General features: G+C 45.1%; 1 protein-coding gene across 3 annotated transcripts in view; it reads right to left on the bottom strand.

The window, feature by feature from the left end:
- LOC127056606 (G-protein coupled receptor 83-like) overlaps positions 1 to 22,375 on the bottom strand; it is a 38,571-nt gene extending 16,196 nt beyond the window's left edge. The window contains exons 1-6 of one of the 3 annotated variants that reach the window (XM_050964675.1): positions 22,218 to 22,375; positions 13,922 to 14,079; positions 12,018 to 13,027; positions 10,652 to 10,777; positions 9,773 to 9,969; positions 1,819 to 2,427 (exon numbers count right to left, since the gene is read on the bottom strand). In XM_050964675.1, the coding sequence (XP_050820632.1) occupies positions 1,833 to 2,427; positions 9,773 to 9,969; positions 10,652 to 10,777; positions 12,018 to 12,407 (1,308 nt within the window). In that variant the 5' untranslated portion in view covers positions 12,408 to 13,027; positions 13,922 to 14,079; positions 22,218 to 22,375 and the 3' untranslated portion in view covers positions 1,819 to 1,832. The remainder of the gene's footprint in view (positions 1 to 1,818; positions 2,428 to 9,772; positions 9,970 to 10,651; positions 10,778 to 12,017; positions 13,028 to 13,921; positions 14,080 to 22,217) is intronic. The other 2 variants (XM_050964677.1, XM_050964676.1) reach the window with 2 other exon arrangements.
- Positions 22,376 to 22,664: the final 289 nt, after the last annotated feature.

Raw genomic sequence — 22,664 nt, 5'->3', positions numbered from 1 at the left:
TAGTGGGTGAAGTTATCCATATAATATGCACATTTCTGTTAGCTTTCAAGGTGCTTAGGGATCATTAGACATAAAAAACAGCATATAATGTTATTTTATTTGTCAGGATTGTAGCATGGATATCTGTGGCATTGTATGAATAATAAATGTATTCATGTCAATAGCAGATACATGACATAGCTTCCTATTTCCACAGGAATTTGGCTAGGCTCTGCTCTGTCACCATCATTGTTTAGTATTAGTATCAATTGGTTAATGGATAAGCTTGAGGTAGGGGTTCTGGAATCGGGGGGGTGAGAGGGAAGGGGCCATGGCCCTTCCACTTTTTGCCACAGTCCCCTGCCCTGCCTCTTCCCTTTGAGGCCCTGCCCTCCCTGGCCAAGCTGGAAGCCAGAGCTAGGCCAGGGAGCCCGGCCCCTCCGCATGCCCAGGGTGGGTGGGGTCCGAGAGCAGCCCCTGGCCTGTGGCCCTGCCCCCTGGCCTCCCCACCCATGGCAGATGGAGGGTCTACCACTTCCCACAGCTGCCTGCATGGCTCTTATCATGGCCCAACTATGGCTGTTCAGACCCCAAGTCCTCACCCCTAGGCCAGGCTGGAAGCCAGAGTCGGGTAAGAGCCATGCGTGCAGCTGAGAGGAGCCGCAGACCCTCCACCTGCCCTGGGTGGGAGGCCAAGTGAGTGGGAACATGGGCCAGGGGCTGCTTGTGGGCCCCTCTACCCCAGGCAGGTGGAGAGGCCTGGGCTCCCCAGCCCGGTTCTGGCTTACTGCTTGACCGGGGGTGGGACATCAGGGAAAGAGGAGGAGGCAGGGCCTTGCAGTCCCCCCACTTTTAGGGAGAATCCATTGCCCCTGGCTTGAGGAGGCATCTGTCAGTGGCAGTGAGCTGAACACCATTCTGCTTCAAACAGGAATGGAAAATAACTGGCTAAGCAGTGATACTGCTGCAAAAGACCTGGGGGTTATAATGGATCCAAATGGAATAGGAGTCAATGTGATATAGTTGTGAAAAAGGCTTAGGTTATAATTAGAGATATACCAATCTCCTAGAACTGAAAGGTCATTCAGTCCAGCCCCCTGACTTCACTAGCAGAATCAAGTACTGATTTTGCCCCAAATCCCTAAGTGGTCCCCTCAAGGATTGAACTCACAACCCTAGGTTTTGCAGGCCAATGCTTAAACCACTGAGCTATCCCTCCCTCCAATAGCATTCTGGGTTGTGTAACCAGGAGTATTGTATTTAAGACACAGGAAGTAATTGTCCCACTCCACTCAGTCCTGGTGAAGGCCTCAGCTAGAGTACTGTGTCCAACTCTGGGAGCCACACTTTAAGAAAGATGTGAACATAATGAAGAGAGTTCAGAGGAGAGCAACAAAAATGATACAAGAGGAAAGACTGAAAAAACTGGGCATGTTTAGACTTGAGTCAGACAAAGAAGCTCCTCTCTTGTCCTCATTTCACCACATACTCTCCCCTAGACAAAGCCAGGGAAGCCTTTGTAACTTATCTGGTGGCTCCTGATTGGCCATTGCCTGACCCTTTGAGCTGCTGGAGGATCAAGTCTTGTAAGACTCTGAGCTTGAGTGGCTTATCTAGACAGGGGGGTGCCAGGCCAGTGATACCCACAGCAGGGGACAGTGAAGGCCTGGCGTACCCCATCACATCTCCCTTTTCACGTTATGCCTCTGGATCAACAATATCCATGATCTCTCATTTCCTGGCATACTTAACTCCTCCACTAAAACTCCCCTCCCAACTTGTTGACGTGAATGACGCATCATAAATAAAGCCCTTTGCCACCAAACCTTTTGAACTCACCTTGACTCTCCAATTCACAAATCTGTGTTGACTGTCTGCACATTTGTGGTGGAGCGAATGCTCTGTGAGGAAGTCCTCTGCTTGTACCTGGCTTGCTCGATCCAGGCCTCTCGATAGGCCATGATCACAGCTGGCAACACATTGTCCTGTGTTTGCGGGACCTTCTGGCACATGCTGAGTAAGGACTTGATTTCTGAGCGGAAGCTCTCATTCAGCCAGCAGTAAATGAAGGGGTTATAACAAGTGCTGCTCATGGCAAACCAGTGCAGAGCAAAATAGAGGGAGTTTTTGGTCTTGATGCCAAGGCTGGAGATGAGCACTACATAACAGTTGAGTGGGAACCAGCAGACAGCAAAGACCACCACAACCAACACCAGCATCTTGATGCTTTTCTTCTTGTTCTTGTGGTGGGTGATGTACTGCTGCGTGGTGATGTCCCCAATGGCATTGCGCAGCCACAGCTTCTTGGCCAGGTGTGTGTAGGTGATGGTGATGATCAGAAGGGGCAAGAGGTAGAGGAGGAGGAAGGTGGAAAGGTCTAAGTATTTCCACACCAGTTCTGCAGGCTCAGGAAAATCAGGAAGACACAAACTCCGGACAGTAGCTTCCCTTTCAAAACAAAAAAGTATTTTTTTATAGTATGTGGCCACAAAAACATTCATGCAAATTCCTTCATTTCCCAAACCAGTGTGGGACTTTCAGGCCACAATATAAATGGCCTGTCTGCTGCACTTGTAGATATCACAGAGCTAGTATTACCACCACTGCTTCCATAGGACCCACATCTGCTATCGTTGTGTACACTGAACCATACCTTAATATGCAAGCAGCCTCATTGCAATCAGTGTGACTACTCCCATAGTAAAATACTACCAAATGGAAGGAATGGCAGAACCTGGCTCATAGTAATTAATATCCTTCAAAGGGGAAGAAGTACCTTCCTACTTCTGTCTTTCATGTCACCCCACTTCCAACCCCCCTTCCCTCACTAGAAAAACAAATAAATTACAGATGTGACTACTTATAGATACTGTAACAGTGTAACTGCAAGATGTTTGTGTGCATTCTTTATTACCCCATGCCTTGTATTTGTGACACTTCTCCTTCTCCATATCCTCCTATTTGAGTGTATGTGCCACTTGTGTCTTCTTTTGAGCTCCTTGGGACAGAAAACATGACTTTGTCTGTCTAGAATCTTGCATTTACGGGGGCTGTAAATAATAAATGATAATTGGGGGGAAGGCTAACTGTGCAGGACAGATTATGAAACTGAATATACAGTATGCAGAAGTGTAATAATAGTGTGTGTTTGTGTGTATGCACACACACGTGGAAGGGAGTGCTGTACAATTTTGATTGTGGTATGTTTGGGCGGAGCTGCAGAAAAGTAACAAAATGCTACTTCTCTAAGGCTTTCCAGCCAATGATCTCCAAGCAGATATTAATCAAACCCTCGTCACCAGTGAATGAAGCAGGTGCTTAGGGTGACCAATGGGAAGGGACGGCACGTCCGATCTTCGATGGCAATTCGGTGGCGGGTCCCTCTGTCCCTCTCAGAGCGAAGGACCCGCTGCCGAATTGCTGCCGAAGAATGAGCTGCCGCCTAAGTGCCGCCGATCACGGCTTTTTTTTTTAATTTCCTTCGCCACTTGGTGCGGCAAAAAAGCCTGAGGCCCTCTGTGTTAAATGAATATAACTATCCCTGTATTGTAATTCTGTTTATGAAAATTTTACCCTTCTGTAGGCCTCTTTCTCCATCGCTTTCAAAGTGCTTAGCAAAGCTGGGTAAACATGATTATCACCATTTTATAGAAAAGGTAACTGATACAGAGAAGCTAATGGGGCTACACCAAGAATTATATGGCCCATGCTGCTTAATTAAAATACAGGTCCATATATATGTATCATACATGTGTAAATTAGTATTATTATGCACTATAACAGTATGAATATTATCTACTTTTACACTACGATAAAGTGCTAATGGTGATCTATGGTGTAAACTGATTACTTGCTGGTGTCACAGCATAGTACTGCACACTAGGATGTTTATACTTTCCTCTGAAGCATCCACCATTGGCCATTGGTCTGGTGCATTATGATACAAAGGAAGGGCAGTTCCAGTACAATCTTTCCAGTGTTTGCACAAAGTGGAAGATGTTAGGTTCCCATCCTGACCAAGGAGAGCAGTGTTTCAGAAAAGTGTTGGACTAAATCAGGTCCTTGTATACTAAAGGGCTTTTTTGTCACCATGGTGCGCTCTCCCTTGTATTGAGGTCCACATTCCTGTTGTCAAGAGTGAATGACATGCTTTGTGTGGTTTTGTTTTCTGAAGCGTTTCTTGTTTAGAATAATGCAAGGCCTATTAACGAAAACTGAAATCTTCTCTTGGAAGCTGTTGCTGAGAAACGGGCAGTTTTGTTTGTCATGGCATGAGATGGGTCCTCCTGTCCCCTCAATAAGGCAAAGAGAAACTCTTATGACACATTTTTTATAAACAAGATACCAAAAGCTGTCTTAAAACAAGTAACCGCAAAGAAAAGGGAGTTCCCTGAAGGAAGGACAAAGCCCCCTCAAACCATTCTTAGGAACACTACACAACCCTCCTACTCATCTCCCCGACACAGACCCCAAAGGGACAAACAGAAGGCAGGAGTGTGTCTCTGTAATATCCCAAGCTGTGGGCTCCATCCAATGACTCCCCACACTTCCCCAAGCTCACAAGCGTTGCCTGTTAACTTGACCCTATATGATAGGCAACTATCTATTAAAATAAGTTAAACAATTTCTCAGTGACCCCCACCAGAAGGGACTAATGTTCCATAGACCAAAAATAAGTACATGTTGCTGGAATTGGTGAACTATTAAGGGAGGTGGTGACACACACATTTATTTCCTGGAGGTGTTTTAAACCCATCTTTTTCTGTCTCTCTCCCCTCTGCTTTGTCTCTCCCTACCTGTCTTCTTCCTACCTCCGTCTGTACTCAGCTGCAGTCACTGAAGACTTCTTAATCCCTGTCAGACAACTTTATTCTCCATAGTTTGATTAATATCTTTAATATCCTGTTGTCAACCTCCTGCACTGACTATTATGCCATTAATAGAAGACCCTCCAGAACTGACTTCTGTGAATGTAGGATGACTGCAATCCTCAGGGGAGCTGACAAATGGCAGGTGTGTAACTAGAAAGATTTTGGATTTTTAGGACTTGGAAACTTTTGATAAAAAGGAAGCAGATGCAAATGGAGAAAGCAGACTTTGAGACAGAGAATTTAAGGCCAGAAAGGACTCTCACGGTTTAGGGCAACTGCACTCACAGGTGCCGACTTTCCAATGTGTGGGGGGTTCTCGACCCCCCAGCTCTGCTCCATGCCTTCCCCCACTCCATCTCTCCCTCCAAAGCCCCACCCCTGCCTTGTCCTGCCCTTTCCTACCCACCTCTTCCTGCCCCGTTCTGCCCCCTCCCCCAAGCATGCCGCATTCTCACTCCTCCCCACCCCAAAGCAGCTGATTTTGGTAAGCGGAAGGCATGGGGATGGAGCAGGAGGCGCTGAATGGTGCAGCCCACCAGCGGGCAGAAGGTGCCGGGGGGAGGGGGAGGTGCTGATGGAGGGCTGCTGGTGAGTGCTCAGCACCTACCATTTTTCCCCATGGATGCTCCAGCGCCACAACGCCCACAAAGTCAGTGCCTATGACTGCACTTGGATTCCCCCTCAGTGGTCCTGCCAGGGCATCCACTCTCTGCTTCCAGTTCCTCAGGTGTTGTTTCTCTTGAGTGGAAACAAGCATGTCTCTCCATTCTTACTGGGGTTTTCCCAGGCTGGACAGTTCCATTGCCTTCACTCTGTCATTCCCAGCATGGACAGGTTACCTTAGGACACCTGCTTGCTTTCTCTTCAGAGATGGATAATACTGTAATTGCTACAGACATGTTACCATACAGTTCTTTCTAAGCAAGCCTATTTTATTCTTACAGTACAAAGCATTATAGAGAAAACATATTAAAATAAATAAAAGGGCCTAATAATCTTACTAGAGTTCATCTTAACTTTTTCTTGGGCTCTGGCAAGCGCATCTTTTAATACGCCACCCTAGGGGCGTCCTTGTTGTTACAAGTTCAACAGAGCTTCAGCTCACAACAAGTCACTCAGAACACATTCAGTTTCCTTTTTATACAGTTCAGAAGTCTTAGAACTTGAGTTTCCACAGGCAGCTAGTAAGTATACAAAGGATCTCTCCCTCCTCAGGGCATATCTTCAAAAGGTTGGCTTCGGAGGAGAAGAATTTGCATTCCTCTTACCTCAGTGTATTTCCTAAGGAGATCCATTTCCAACACATTGTTCCAAAAAGATCTTTGAGCTTTCTCATACTTTCCAGAGATTGCATTAATCTTGTTCTTCCGCTAAAGAAGTTCCATACAATCTCACAACAGCACATAAATATTTGCATTTGTAATACAACGAACTCCAGAGGTGCTAACTTTAATTCAGTAAGGTTTCACTTAATTCAGTAAAGTTTCTCAGTTCTGTAAGGCTTGTTCAGAATATGACAGGGCATTATCCATTAATATCATTAAAATGGGGTCGCGACCCACTTTGGGTCCCAACCCACCGTTTGAGAACCGCTGATCTAGTCTAACCTCCTGCATATCACCAATACCACCTAGCAGCCAAACACTAAACCTAACAAATGAAATTAGACTGAGGTATTACAGCCCTTAGGAGCCTAAATTATTATGTGCCACAGGCAGAGATGATCCTGGGAAGCAAACTGCATGCCACACTTCAGAGGAAGGCAACTTCCTCCCTGCCCCCTCAAGGTCACTGCCAATTTGATCCAGGGAAGAATTCCTTCACAGTCCCATATTTGGTGATCAGTTAGATCCTGATCATATGACCCGTATCTGTGCTCTGACCTACCTTTCTTACAGATACCACCAAATCCACTCACCAGCAGTTGGCACATACACAGTTATGCACATCCAGAATTAGCACTATAAATAGCCAGGCTTATCAGGCAGTCAGCGCATAGAGCAAGCACCCAACGTGATCTCTCCCCTGATAAATATCCGAATCTGCTAGTGAAAGCAAGGGTGGGGAACATTACTTGAAGGAATCGAGAGGTTCAAATTGTATTGTAAAGGAGTGTGAGGTGGGGTTATGCCATCACGAGAACTCTAAGATGGATGACTATCCCCATAGTTCACAGTTCTCCGGGTATTATCATTCAGGTACTTATATCCAGGGATTTCTAGAAGGATGCAAGAATGCATAGTAAAAGGTTGTAGACCCTTTGTGAAAGAACTGTTGTGAGAGCAAAACCAGGCATACCACAGTATTTTAATAAATCTATGGCCATCAAGGAACTCAGTGGTTCCCACAGTGCTGCACACTATGGCCACTTAGAACTTGCTGTTGACAGAACTTGTATCCTGCTCCAAAAACCTAGCCTACTACCACTTAAGAATCTCCAGAACTTGTTAGCAGTATATGTCAGCGGCGCAGTGGTGCAGTTCTGATTCCATTCAATGCCATCCAGAGGGCGATGATGCACATACTCCCTAACCAGTTCTTTACACTATCAAAAACTCCAGTCCCAACCCAAGGCAATGTTTCCCCTCGCTGAGCTGTCTAATGTGTCAATGGATGAGCAGAGACAGGGGCAAATGTAACAGTCTGAGCAGCATTTGTTCATTCATAAACAACACGTTTATACATTAAACATAGCTGCAAAGCAGTGCAACCACTGAGGTAATCCAGCATTCTGTTTGCGTGGTCTAACCAGTGAGGACATTGTATACATCAGTAAGATACTGCCCAAGCAAATAAAATGCAAGCTCAAGTAAGAAAGAGAATACAATATACTACACATTAATTTTATATATCATCTTAAATATGAATTCCTCCCTCCCCAAAAGGGAGTGAGAAATTAAGAGGTGAGGCAAGGGAAAACAAATGGGCACTTGTATTAAAGGTTTTGTAGACAACATTCTTAATATAATAGTTTTGATGTACTAGCACTGGGTCCTCTCTCTTTTGTTGTCCATTCATAGGAGGGAAGTAGCTGTGAGCCAAGGAAGAAAGCCAAGGCTATCTTGTGTGGTTTTTGAACAGACAAGTCAGAAGGATCTGTAAGCAAGATGAAAATCTTTCTAATGTTGATTATTATAGCCTACAAATTCTTCTCCTTGGGACTGAAATCTCAAGCAGACAATATTGTTCACTGTGATACTATCAATTCTCTCTTGCTCCAGTGGGATTCTCCTTGATATTTACTGACTAGCAGTATTGAACGAGAACATGGGAAAAAAATAAACCTGGTTTGTTTTGATGCATCATATGTGGCTGCATCTATCCCAAAGAGACCTTCTTTCTTTACTGGTTAGGAAGAGAGTCTCATTAGCTGGTGCCACAAGCTTGCTGTCAATAGTGGACTAAGGCAGTACCTATGATCTTGGCCTGTCCCAGAGCACAATGATCCCTGGATCCATCACCCCATCCTGCCCCCATGATACAATGTTTTGATGTCGGGATCCTAAAGCCATAAGTCCTCAATAGCTTCTACCCATCTGTGTTGGCTATATTGCAGGTATCACCCTGAGTTTGATTTACATGTCTTTTGCTGGCACTGATCCATGCTGCTTTGTGGGCACTGGGGTCAGAAGAGATCTCATATAAAGAGAGAAGAAGTAGTTTAAGGCTTAACTAAGAAGAGACAACTGCTGGGTCTGGGCTACCGCATGGTAGACTAGATAACTATCTTGAAATTGGATGCAAGATAGCTATCTTTGGACTCCTCCTTCCCTCCCCTCCCTTCCCCTCTCCAAATGGAGCATGAAGGGAAACATTTATGGATTTTGCTATGCCAAACTCCAGCTCAGAATCTTCACCTTCTTGTGGAACTCTGTGAATCTTCTCTGAATGTGAAGTTTCACTTGATCTCCTTCAGGTTTGCCAAGCAAACAGCACTCTTCACCTCCTCTTCACAGCAAAATAACCAAAGCAAAGTGGCATTAACAAGAAAGGTTTTATTTTCCTGCAGAATCACCAGACCACCTTAAAAAGCACCACCATGTGTTGTGGTGCTGCTGCTTCTATTTTGATGTATTGTGTTTAAGTGTTTGTCAGAGGTGCCTAACGTGTTGAGAGAGGCTCCCCTTGTTTAGATTTATCAAACAAATAAAACCACAGATGCAGAAGTGAGATGATCTCGCTCATTGAGTAAATCAGCTCCTGTGGCTCAGTTTGCTGAGGTTTGCGCTCCTGTTGATCAGCAAGGGAAGTCTTTGTTGTGTAATGTGGTGACCCTAGATAGCTCTATGTGCGGCTTAGACACGTATAGCTTTGCCTCTGTAAGTATCAGACATGTGTGCTGTGATTTTGAAAGTTTGATTCCTGCCTCCTTCACCTTCCCTCACAAGAATATAGGGTTTGTTGGATGGCAGGGGGTGTCCTGTTTATGAACAAAAAGGTGAATGGGGAAAAACAGTGGCATTCTAGCTAAAATAGCCTTCCAGGAGTGAATCTAGTGCTGAGAGAAACCACACAGTACCTTTAAGTCTTTTAGCGATGACAGAAAACCATGGCCCTGAGCACTTGTGCTCACTAAAGTTCCAAAGGCCCCAAGTTTCACAGTGGACCAGCTGTCTTCACCAAACTCCATTTTGTGTATACACATTGGCCCAGATCCTCAAAGGTATTTAGGCACCTAACAAAACATTAACATCCACAATAGGTGCCTAAGTCCCTTTGAGAATCTGGGCCATTCTGTCTATATAAAACTCCCCGTGCATTGTCAATTGGACACAGTGATCGTCACTTCTTGGGCTAAACTATCCTGCTTTTTGTCAGCTGCAGCTTTTCCCACCTGAAGAAGTAACTACATTTCAGTAGTGGGGGAAGTGATTCTTCTAAATGAATGTGTAACGTGCCATGGGGGCAGAGGAGCAACTTACCGGTAGTTGTACTGGAAAAGCTTCTGATAGATTGCGTGGGGCAGGGAGAAACAGGTTGCCATCAGCCAGATAACAGAAATGCTCAGCACTCCTCTTGTTAGTGACATCCTTTGCTTTAGTGGATTCAGAATAACCTGCAGTAGAGACTTCACAGTGACCATCATCTCCCCGGGAAAGAAAAGTCCCTTCATTGTTACCTGGAACAGATATTTTTCTTCACACGTTCCAATGCTTTTAAGAAAATCACTGAATACTTAGAGAAATGCCTAACAAATTAGAGTGATTTGGAGAAAACTGAAAAGTAGAACTCTACAACTGGTACCAAAGTCAATTTTCTCTGGTTTGTCTTGAAATTACATCAGACCTTAAACCATGACTGAGCAGTGACAATTGTGTAAGATTGAAAGGATGTTTATTCTAAATATATCAAATTAAGAAATGCCTCACACTGTAACTGAGGCAACAGAGCACACCTGGCTTGGGTATTTTGAATTTTCACACAAGGTGAACTGAGCTCTTTATTTTTTGACATTATTTGTGGAGAATTTCAGGGTCTGAAGATCACTAATTGCCTGATATCAATGGAAGTTTTCTACAGGGAAGGGACATTGTTTGTATGTTCCTATTTTTTTCTCTCTACATTTTGTAATGAATGTAGTGCTCACAAAAATGACAGGCTGATACCAATGGCTGTAGGCCAGAATAACACAGGCAGATGCTATGTAAACTCCCCTCTCAACTCTGACAATGCCCCCTCTTGTGACACCCCATTTTATTTCAGTTCTGGACTCCACTTTGCTTGCCCATGGTTAGACGGGGATACAATGGTTTGGAGCAGCTGTGCCAAAGGAATCTTACACCAGTCTGGGGATTCTGTACCTGATGTCTGTCCAGAGCTATGGCTGTCAGGGTGAGTGTGGAGACATGAAGAGAGCAGTACTGCACGAAGCGGCTGATATGACACATGGCCTTTCCAAAAACCCACGTGCTGTTCACAAACCGAACCTGCAGGGAATGTAACAAATCAGCAAAACCATCAGCAGGGCACAGTGGTTCATGTACCTGAGCCAAACAAATAGAGGCGCTCTTGACACTGCATCTGGAGAGCTCATGAACATACATAGCCTTATGGTGCCCTCTGTCACTTGGGGCAGGTTTCCTCTGAAGCCCAAGAAAACTATTGTCAACTTTAGACATTGAAACTCCTTGGTAATTGTTTATAAATAAGGCTATGACTTAGACACAGAGGTTGTGGAAGTCATGGAATGCGTGACTTCCAGCGATCTCTGTGACTTCAGCCTGAGGTGGTCGGGAGCTGCAGGGTCCCCCGCCACCCACAGGGGCCAGGAGTCAAAGGGGTACCCCCCCTGCCTCTGGTGGCCCCTGGAGCTCCAAGCCGCTGCAGGTGCTGGGGGTACGCCATAGTTTCTGGCTGCGGCAGGGGAACCCCTAGGCTCCTGGCTGCAGTGAGGGCCCCTGAGCTTGCAGGTGGCGGGGGAACCTCTGGGCTCCTAGGCACTGTGGGCCCCCAGAGCTGTGGGCGGTGGGAGTACCCCACAGCTGTAGTGGGGGCCCCCAGAGCTCTCAGCCATTGGTGGTGGGGAACCCTAGTGCTCCAACACCCAACCTGTGGTGGGGGCCCCCAGAGCTCCAAGCAGCCCCATAGCTGCCCCGCAGATCCCCATTTTGACACATACTTTTAGCAAAAGTCACAGACAGGCCACGGCTTCCATGAATTTTTCTTTATTGCTTGTGACCTGTCTGTGACTTTTACTAAAAATATCCCTGACAAAATCTTAGCCTTATTCATAAAGGTTAAGACTGAAATTCCAGACATTTTGCCAAATAGCAACTTCTAGGAGCTTCACATCTCATTTAGAGCCGTTTAAAGGGTTGAGCCTGTAAATCACACCCCACTTGTGAATACATCCAAAATAAGTCCAGTGACGGAGTCTATACAAGCACTCACTCCATATCGCATGGAAGCTCTACTGCACTCTAGTGGTTCAATGACAAGGACTAGGAGGTGATGTTGTTGGAGCTAATTTTGGATTTGGAAAGACCCCTCTTTTGCTTACCTGGCAGAGCTGCTGTCTATGGGCCATGACTCTGCCCAATTCAAGTCTTAGCCCCAGAAGCATGCATCGAGTGAGTGCAGCCACCAGATGAAGCACTCTGCTGGATGGCCAAACCCATGCCTAGCTCTGTTTTCAGCAAGCATAGCAGCGCGGCTTGTGGCACTTACCAAAGTGAAAGGAGTGTTGAGCAGAGTGATCATGATATCGGACACTGCCAGATTGACAATGAAGAGACTGGTGGCTGAGTGCATCCTCTTGGTCTTGATCACCACGTGGCAGACCAGCATGTTGCCAAACAGGGATATGATGATGATAACTGAGTATGCCACGATTAGAAGAGCTTTCACTGTGGGCTTCTGGAACTCTGGTTCATACTTGGCCAGCTCAGCAAACTTCTCCCACTCAACAATCCGGCTGTCTGTCCAGTTGAAGGCTGTCCTGTTGGCTGCCTGGTAGATTGACATGAGGTTAGCCAAGGAAGAGCTATGGTCAAATGTCTCCAGAACTCCTGTGACCTGGGGAAAGTAGGGAAGCGACTGATGTAGGGGGCGAGTCATTGTGGTTTCCAACTGGGTTAAGCTAAGAGCAGACACAGTTTAAGGTGCAGCTCCAGCAAGTGTGGTTAGTGATTGTTTGACTTTGGAGACGCTGCTTCTCTACAAGGCTAGAGGGCATGCAGTCAGCATTAGTAAAGCCAGCCTTTAAAATGTAAAGTTAGAGAGCGGCTACAGGGCACAATAAATTCTTCTGTGCAGTCAGAAAGGCAGTAGGGTCTTGTTTAACTCTGATGTGCAGCGTGGAAAGGAGTTGTGAGAAACTGCAGACTCTCATAACTCTTTCATGTGGTAAAAATTGCATTAGCCACTAAAACAGGGTGGAAAAAAATCCAAAACTACATGAAGTAAACCTGTAACAAACTCTCAGGTCAATGCTAATCTTGGATAGCATTTGGCACTGTCCTACCACCACTTCAGCTTCTCTCCTTGTTCTCAGCTGTACTTATTGTTCTTTCACCCTTCTGAGATTCTGTTGTGTTCATCCTCATTTCTTTATTTCTGACCATCTTACTCTTTTCTGTTGAAATGAAATGCACAGCCATTTCCAGGACTGTCCTTAAGTGCACAAATAGCTATTATCTTCATCTAACCACGATAATTGTCCGGAGCGTATTCAGAACCTGTGAATTATATCAGAAGAACATTATAGGCCATTTTCTCTTCCACACAATAGCTGTGAATTCTGCTTCCACTCTTTCATATTTGATGGTAAATTACCTTTTTAGGTAGAGGCCTGTTGATATCGTATACAAATAAACTATTATGTAGATGCAGAAGGACTTGAACATTCCTCTAGGCTCGAAAGCTTAGCTCCCAATACCTTCTGAGCCCCCCTCTAAGAGCACATCCAGATATTTCTGGCAACTGACCTGCAATTAGCAGAAAGCAATACATTTTTTGTATGCTACTGATTAACAGGGTGGCATGGCACAAAGATGTTGTTAGCGGGAATTACTTAACTATATCCCACCATCATGTATTATGCATATGCCATATATACACATTAGAGAGCAAAAAGTGTTCCATGCTGTGATGGGTTGGACCCCTTGGGAAGTCACCTGATGTGCTGAGATACCACTAAGTCTACCTGTTCTGCCAGCCTGGGCCCCTTTAACCAGTCTTGCTGAGCCAGGCTCTTAAAACCGCCTCTAACACACACACAGGCAGGGCTACGCTCAGCTGCAGATCAGCTCTGGGAAGACTCAGCTTAAGAGATTTGCTCCAGCACTCAGATGTCCACCTCCCTTAGAGTACAAACCCCAAATTATATGAAATTTGCCTCTTCTCTCAATGTGGAGGAGGGTGTACACAACTTCTTCCCCCCCACCCCCAGTTAGAAATTACATAAACTGAGTTATATTATAAACCAGAAATAAATGTATTAACTATAACAGGTGTATTTTAAGTAGTTACAGAGGTAGCAGAAAGAACAAGGCAGATTACTAAGAAAATAAAACAGAGCTTGTAAACTAAGCTTAATACACTAAAGAAGCTGGTTACATATAAATTCTCACCCTAAATGTGGTTCTAATAATCTTCTTCACAGGCCAGACGCCCTTTCAGCCTGAGCCCAGTTCTTTCTCCCATTCAATCTTAGTTGTTTCCAGCAGTTATCTTGGGTAGGGTAGCAGGGGATAACTGATTGTCATAACATTTCTTCCCAGATCTGGACCTTAGTGTCCGAAATATGGGTGTTAGCATGAAAACCTCCAAGCTTAATTACCAGCTTAGATCTGATAGCGCTGCCACCAATCAGGAAATTTTAGGGCCTGATATCCTCTGGTCCCCCCAAACCTTCCCAGGGGACCCCAAGACCCAGATTCCTTGAGTCTCATCACAAGGGGAAATAACCCACTTCCCTTCTTCCTCTTCCCCTCCAGGTGTTCCCTCCCTGGGTTCCTGGAGAGATATACAGATTCAAGCTCCGTGAATCTAAACAAAGGGATTCCACCCTCCCTATCTCCTCCCAGATTTCCCCGCCCTGGGGACCCTAGGATATTCCCTGCTTCAAGTCCTTGAAACACAAGTACCGAGAGATCTAATGTCTCTCCCCCCTCACCCAGAGGGCATGCAAAGTCAGGCTTAGTAAATCTAACACAAAGAGATTTCCCCCCCTTCCTTCATTTCTTAGCCTTAACCAGTGAAAAACACTCAAACAGGTCTTAAAAAGAAAGCTTTATATAAAAAGAATGAAAAAGGACATAAAAAGGTCTCTGTATCCAGGTGACAATATACAGGGTCAATTGCTTAAAAGAAAAATGAATAAACAGCCTTATCCAAAAAGAATACACTCCAGCAACTACACACATGTAAATACAAAAAAAAAACAATATAAACCTATTGTCATACTATCCTTGTACTTACAACTTCGAAACAGAAGATTAGAAAGCCAGGAGATTCCTGTGGTCACTCTCAGAGCCGAGAAAGAGAATAGACCAAGAACAAAGGACTCACACCCAAAACTTCCATCCACCCAGATTTGAAAAAGTCTTGTTTCCTGATTGGTCCTCTGGTCAGGTGTTGTTTGTTACCCCTTTCCAGGTGAAAGAGACATTAACCCTTAGCTATCTGTTTATGACACTGATGACCTTGGATTACCTCACTCTCCACCCTTAAATAGGATTTGCATAAGGCGGGAGTACTTTGTTTCCTAGTTTGCCCCCACACTTCCCTTACAGTGGAAAGTGACAAGAAATCCCAGGTAATGTTTTAGTATTAGGTAACAAGACTCTGTGGGGCCCTTGACTCTGTGGGGCCCTTGTAGCCATTCTCCACAGGCTGACCCACAGGTTCACAGAAAGACTAAGCTCTTTTACAGTCCATTGTCCTGTCTGGCTTTCCCGTTGTTGTACCTGAAGTGTTAGCAGTGGGCATCACCGAAAGTAGCATAGTTGAAATATAACACAGAACTTGGGTATTGGGGTATCCTCCAGCACTGGCAGACAACAGTAGAAATACAAGACTGTGGGTTTGGTCAGTTTGGTGAAAGGGTCACCCAAAGTAGCATAGTTGAAATACAGATTCATAGTCAATACTCTTAACTTCAGATACAGAAACGATACATGAATACCAATATGATAATCGCATACAGTAAATCACAGCCTTTCCAATGATATCCCACATGAGCCATCTTGCATGAAGTACATCTCAGTTATGTCATATTCATTAGCATAAGCATATTTTCATAAAGAATATGGAATGACACGTCACACATGCTACTTAAAAGTTGCATCAATGTTATTTTGCATATCCCTCTGCCTGTGAAACCAGATGCCTTCACTATTGTAAGTGCAACTCAACAGGCCTCAGTGGGAAAGGAAATCTTTGGAAAATTCCTAAAATAGCTTTTAGTACATTTGAATAGCACACTTTCAAGAACTGTACACATCACAAGCTTCCGGGGTTAAGCCTTAAACCATTGGGCAAGGGAAGTTTCTGGCTTTCTAATGGTACAAAGACCAACTCATGTACTTTAACCGTGTCACCTAGTCATGGCCAATGTTGTGTCAGGGTAACCTGCAAAGGAAACACTTCTTTGGCAAGTTGATTTTTCTTTTTTTTTTTTTTTTAAAGTGGAAGCTGTTTGGAGCTGCTCAAAGGTTTGTAGGTGGGGCAATATTCTCTCTCTCTCTCTCTTTCTCACACACACACACACACACACACACACACACACACACACACACACACACACACACACACACACTATAGCTCTATATTTTTTTGGGTTGTCTAGTAAGAGGCAGTAGGGTGAGCAATTTGTACACTCACGGAATGATCCACTGCCCCAGCCACAATATACGAAGTTAGACATGCCGGTATAATGGGTGGTGATTTGAGCGAATTCACATGGCCAGTCTCTATAGGCAATTCTCCCTTCCAGGGGGTCCTTCCATTTCAACTCTGAAGCAGAGTGTGAGAGCAGTTCATGGAGGAAGTTTATACTGTGCTATATCTGCTTGGAGGATAAGCAAGTGATTCCGTCAGGCCTGCCAATCTGGCATCTTTCACCACCCACTGAACTCAGTGAAAAATGTTAAGGAGAAATATGCTCCCACACAGAGACTGTAAATCTCAAATACAATCAATAAACACCCGTGGAAAGCAAGAATTCTAAAGCTTTTCATCCATTTTGTTGTTTCCAATAAATGTTGCCCTTAGCTAGGTTGAGGGAAGGTAATTTATTGCCCACTGTTTCTGACCCTTTCACCAAACTGACCAAACCCACAGTCTTGTATTTCTACTGTTGTCTGCCAGTGCTGGGGGATACCCCAATACCCAAGTTCTGTGTTGTTCCCAGAGGATGATATTTCTTGCTCGTTGTATACACTATCCTTTCAATGCAGCATAAGCACAGGGCACTGACTTACCCTCCTCCCCACCTCCCAAAACTGTTTTACCAGTAATAGAAATCACTGTAATAGCACCTTATATTTGCTTGGTGCTCTACAACTGTGGACCCAAATGCAGCAAGGATCTCTACAGTGGCTGACTCTATGCCTACTGTGATGTTGTGTACACCCCACACAGGACTGGAAGGGGTTAAGGTGGCCAGGGAGGCTAATTAACTCCACAGGTGGGGCCTGTATAAAGCCAGTTAGCTGGCAACAGAAGGAGGCTGCTGGGAAGTAGGATGTAGTCATGCCCTGAGTAGAGGGAATCGGTAGGCTGGCAAACTCAGAGAGGGAGGAAGCCATTAAGGTAGATGAAGGCTCGGGGGAATAGCAGCAAGGAATAGGAGTGCAGACCTTGGCTGCTGACCAGAGGGCCCCTGAGCTGGAACCTGGAGTAGAGGACAGGCCTGGGTTTCCCTACCAGACACTGGGAACGTGGCACCAACCAGGCAGGGGACAGCAGATTGCCTGGGACAGTTTATCCTGGAAAGACTTTGTTATGTGTTTCCCTTCCAGGGGTAGTGTATGGTGACCCAGCTAGAGTCATGAAGAGGAGGTTGCGGTTCCTAGAGTGAGAGGCGTCCCTAGACTGAGGATATGATGGGAGAGACACCACCAGTGAAGGGTTCAATACCTGGCCAGAGCTCACCCCCAGGATAACCAGGAGGAGACACCATTAATGGTGAGTCACCTTATGGTACCTACACAGAACTCCATGCAGCACTGGGCTGGAGATAACAGGAGATGCTCCCTGCCCTGAAAAACAAATGCTTTAAGCTAGATAAGACACAGGATAACAGCAGAGGGAAGGTGGGTTGTGAGGATTACTGATGAATGAAAGGATTGCTGGAAGAAGTGCATTAGAAGGAGGGATATGAAAGAAGAACATGAGGGTACATGGCAGATGAGAAGACGACGACCCTCTAGCATGTGAGGTAACATGATGGAAGACAGGAAGCCAAGACTGGGAGGAGAGAAAGAATACAACAAGGTAATATGTGGGATAGTATTAGCTGTCCCAGCTCCTAAAAGCTTAATCCTTGCAGGCTAGTTAAAGAGCCCTGAACTCCTTTTGGGTGTCATGGTAAAGCATTAGGACACGACTTGGGTGAATCATACACATTATCACAGCCAAGAAGAAAACCAGGACTCTGTCTTTTATTGGCAGCAGCTCTGCCAGGTGAGCCAAGAGACAGTCTAACGTAGACCAAGCTGGTAGGAGCTGTGCTTAGTCTCATCCAGAACTTTCCCTTTGTATTGTTTTCAGAACCTGGTTGGACTGTGTTGTGGGTGGGGGGGTTGCTTGTGGGGCTCTGATGCACAGCTGCTTGGCCCCTCGGCCACTGTATGTAGTGGAGCTCTGTGCTGTCCTGTCCCACTCCTGGAATAACCCCCCCTTCTGTGTGGAGTGGAGAAGTAGCTGGTAGGGAAAGCAGTAACGGCGCAAATGCTAGCAGAAAGTTCCCCTATATGAGGGAAATTACCACTGTCCTTTCCCAGCCTCTTGGAGGCCATGGCACAAACAGGCCTCTGTGGACTGGAGAGTCTGGCCCCCAGTCTCTGCCAATGGTTTGACTCATGGATTTGTCAACAAGTGTGAGCTGTAACATTCCCATTAGGGCTTGTAATAATGGTGAGGTCTGAAAATCCCACCCATAAGCAAGAGGGAAATTCAAAGAAGCCAGCTAACATGAGGGGAAGAGAAGCTGGTACTGCTTAGAAAGGCACTGCCCAACCTCAGTCTTGTTCTCAGTGCCATTTATTATTTTAATAGGAAGGATGACTAGTCCAGTGGCTGAACCATGAAACTTACAAGGAAACCTCAGAGTGGGCCAGATTCACCAAAGGGCTACACTGGAACCTCCCCAGGGAAACAGGCTTCAGTAGTATAACTTATCTGCAACTTCAATACGTAGTGTAGGGGCTCTGTACGGGCCCACAATAGTGACAAAAGTGGGCAGTGCTGGCTGAAAAGGGGGCCTGGCTTTCTCTGCATGTCTGAAACATCTCCCTTCTCCCTCCTAATCCCTTGATATCTTCCCCCTTTCTCCTTCGTGTTTGCCTGAGTTTCTGGAAAGTCTTTTAGGACAGTGTTAAGGATGGTCTATAAAAACAAATGGATATAAATATGGGTCTTGGAAGAAAGTATCCAAGAGACTGAAGGAAGCATTAATCCTGAAAACAGCTCATTGAATGCACTTTCCCATCTGTTAAATTGTTCACAAGAGAGAAAGGTGGGCTATCAGGGAAATCCAAGAGCTTTTAGCTGCTAAGTACAGCAGGAGTAATCAAACAGAAAAAACATCTGATTTTCTGAACACCGAAATAATACTGGGGGTGTGATTAGCCTTTGACCATGTGTCATAAACAGATAGCTAAGGGTTAATGTCTCTTTCACCTGAAGCACCTGACCAGAGGACCAATCAGGAAACCGGATTTTTTCAACTTTGGGTGGAGGGAATTGAGTGTCTAGGGTCTTTGTTTTCTGGCTGCCTGCTTTCTCTGAGCTTTGGAGAAGTAGTTCTACTTTCTAGTCTTCTGTTTCTAAGTGTAAGGACAAAGAGATCAGATAGTAAGTTCTATGGTTTTCTTTTCTTTGGTATTTGCATGAATATAAGTGCTGGAGTGCTTTGATTTGTATTCTTTTGGAATAAGGCTGTTTATTCAATATTCTTTTAAGCAATTGCCCTGTGTTGTATCATCTTAATACAGAGAGAATATTTGTACTTATTTTTCTTTCTTTTTATATAAAGCTTTCTTTTAAGACCTGTTGGAGTTTTTCTTTACTTCAGGGAAATTGAGTCTGTACTCACCAGGGAATTGGTGGGAGGAAGAAATCAAGGGGAGATCTGTGTGTTGGATTGCTAGCCTGATGTTGCATTCCCTCTGGGGGAATAGGAAAGTACTTTTTGTTTCCAGGATTGGGAACAGAGAGGGAGATTCACTCTGTTTGGATTCACAGAGCTGGTGTCTGTGTATCTCTCCAGGAGCACCTGGAGGGGGGAAGGGAAAAAGGATTATTTCCCTTTGTTGTGAGACTCAAGGGATTTGGGTCTTGGGGTCCCCAGGGAAGGTTTTTTCAGAGGGACCAGAGTGCCCCAAAACACTCTAATTTTTTGGGTGGTGGCAGCAGGTACCAGGTCCAAGCTGGTAACTAAGCTTGGAGGTTTTCATGCTAACCCCCATATTTTGGACGCTAAGGTCCAAATCTGGGACTAAGGTTATTACACCATGGTAGTTATGCTTTTGCATGACACAAGAGCCAGGGCACATTCAATGAAATTGAAAGGCAGCAGATGTCAAACAAAAAAGGAGATTTTTTTTTTAACACAAAAAGTCACAATTAGCCCATGAAACTCGTGTAACAAGATATCTTTGAAGCCAAGAGCTTAGCAGGATTCTAAATGGAGTGAGTATCTATATGGATAATGAGAATACCCAGATATACATTAAGTAAGGATTTTACAAAGAGTGTGGAAAGGATATAAATCCTGTAGTAACTTTAATTTAGTCAATTCCTTGTCATATTCAGCATCACTCTGCTCCTCTTTAGGCCACCACCATGTCTGACCTTTCCCTTCCTTCCCCATCCTCCTTTATCTCTTTCTTCCCCTCTTTGAGAGTCTCATTTACTTCTTCCTTTGCATTTCCATTCCTGTAGCAATTCCCAGCTCTTCTATGGCATTAGTCCCTTCACCCCCTTTTTCCGTTCTGTCTGCTAGAATGATCGGCCATGGAATAGTTAATGCTGATGTTGAAGTATCATCACTGGGCTTTATAGCTGATGTGTCAAATTAGATGAATGGGGAGTGGGTTGGTTCACACCCGTCAGAGCTATCTTATCAGGCTCTGTGCAGACTCAAGCAGACATCACTGTGTCAGTTTACACTGGTTTAACATTTGGAAGGTTTTCGTTGCAACCATAAAAAAAATATATATTTTTTTTTTTACATAAAAGCTGAGTTTCTGGAGAATGTGGCTAGGTCATGTGGTCCAGATCTGGTCTGCAGGTCATATGTTTGACAGCCCTCCTGAAAGTGATGGGGATTACGAGGAAACTTCCCCTGAGGACAGGTTATTCTATAAGAGTGGAATTTTTAAAAGCATCCAAGTGATTAGGCACGTGAGCCCTACTGAGTCAGTAGCACTCAGGTGTCTAAGTCATTTAGGTAGGTTGGAAAATCCCACCCTAACTGGCCATTAGAGAGTTTCTTCCATTTGAGGTAACCAGCACTGGCTGCTGTTGGAGACAGGATATTGGATCAGATGTACTACAGATCTGATCTGTGATGGAAATTCCTATTTGTGTGTGTTTAAGCTAAATCTAGATTGTAATCCTGTCATAACTGAAACATTCTGTTTTTGTGTCTGAAGGGAGCTTGCATAGTAGGCAGGTCGTTGTACATTAGCTCATAGTTCTATAGATTTATATATTAACTGGAGGAAAACTGAAGTAGACAACTTCAGACAAACTTTTACATCTTTCTTTTATGGGGCATCACCATTTCTTTGGAATATATGTCCAGCTGTTTAAAAAACATCTTTTCTGTTTAACAAGCATCTTCACAGTCACAAGCTGCCAGTTAATCCCATTCTGAATGTATAAGCATTACTGAACCTGTTCCTCCATTGCTTTGTCAACTCAGGATAAAAGCAAATAAACTATTTAATAAAATCAGATATTAAAAGTACAAATTATGCACAGATTACAGGCAAAATCTAATTAACTAGGAGAACAAAGTACCTTGTCTTTAACTTATTTCTCATTCTGCCCTCCACTCACATTTGTTTAGTTTTGTACAGAAATCCCCAAGAATTACTGTCAGCTTTAAAAGGCAATTTCTTGAAGTACTGTCACAAAAGTGTCTCGAATTCAAAACAGAAGGGCAGCAACAGAAATCCTCTAACAATCACAGCACTGTCTCCTGGATTTCTCTCTGTTTCCATTTAGGAATTTATTTAGGGATCTGCAAAGAAGTATATTCCAGCATCGCACCCCGATCTGAGCGATCAGTGATCTGTTTGTATAAAACGCTTTCCATTCAACGGGTCTCTTCAGAGAGCATAGAAAATTCACACCCAGGAAAGTATTGCAATCTAGTGACATTCTCTCTCACCCACACAATCCCCTGGATAGCTTTTGCAGTCTAGTCACACACACACTCACAAAATGTTACAATCGAATAAAATGCAGGCCAACGCTCCCGTGTAAACAGTGCAATCGAGCCACACACAAACACAACCCCCTCAGAGATTGCAAGCTCGTGGCACACGCACTCCACATTTTTAAAGTGTGTGATTAAAATGCCGACTGACTACCCGAGAAGCTAAATTCACAGAGCTGCTGCACTGAGCCAAGTGCAGCAATATAACGTTCGTCCTCCCTTTGCTCCATATTTAACTTCGCTTCTTTACCCACCTGCTGCAGCGAGAGGTCACGCAGCCACCCCGCAGCTGCTTCAGAAACCAGCCGCCTGGCCAGGAGGGTCCCGCTACTTTGCAAGAGGCTCGCTGCATCCCAGGGATTTCCCTCTGTCCTCCCCGCCCGCAGCCTCCGCGCTCTCCTGCAGCAGCACGTTGGAGGGGACCAGCCTGTTGCACTCACACGGGGTGCCGACCGCCCGCTTGCCCTCAGCTGGCCACACGAGCGACGCCGCCCGGCCAATCAGAGGCAGCTGCAGGCAACTAGGGTGGGGGGAGGACTGCTCTCATTCACAAAAGAGTTGGGCTGGTCCCCCGCCCTGGGTGGCACTGCCGATCTGCAGCGCCCGGCTCAGCTAGCAGTGCGGATGTCACAGCAGCAAACCCAGCAGAGCAGATTGCAGCCCCAGGGGCACGTTGAGTGCCTTGAGCAAGGACTGAGGGA

The sequence above is a fragment of the Gopherus flavomarginatus genome, chromosome 8, assembly GCF_025201925.1.
Source record: "Gopherus flavomarginatus isolate rGopFla2 chromosome 8, rGopFla2.mat.asm, whole genome shotgun sequence".
Lineage (NCBI taxonomy): Eukaryota > Metazoa > Chordata > Testudines > Testudinidae > Gopherus > Gopherus flavomarginatus.
This window is presented reverse-complemented; position numbering and strand designations above follow the sequence as displayed.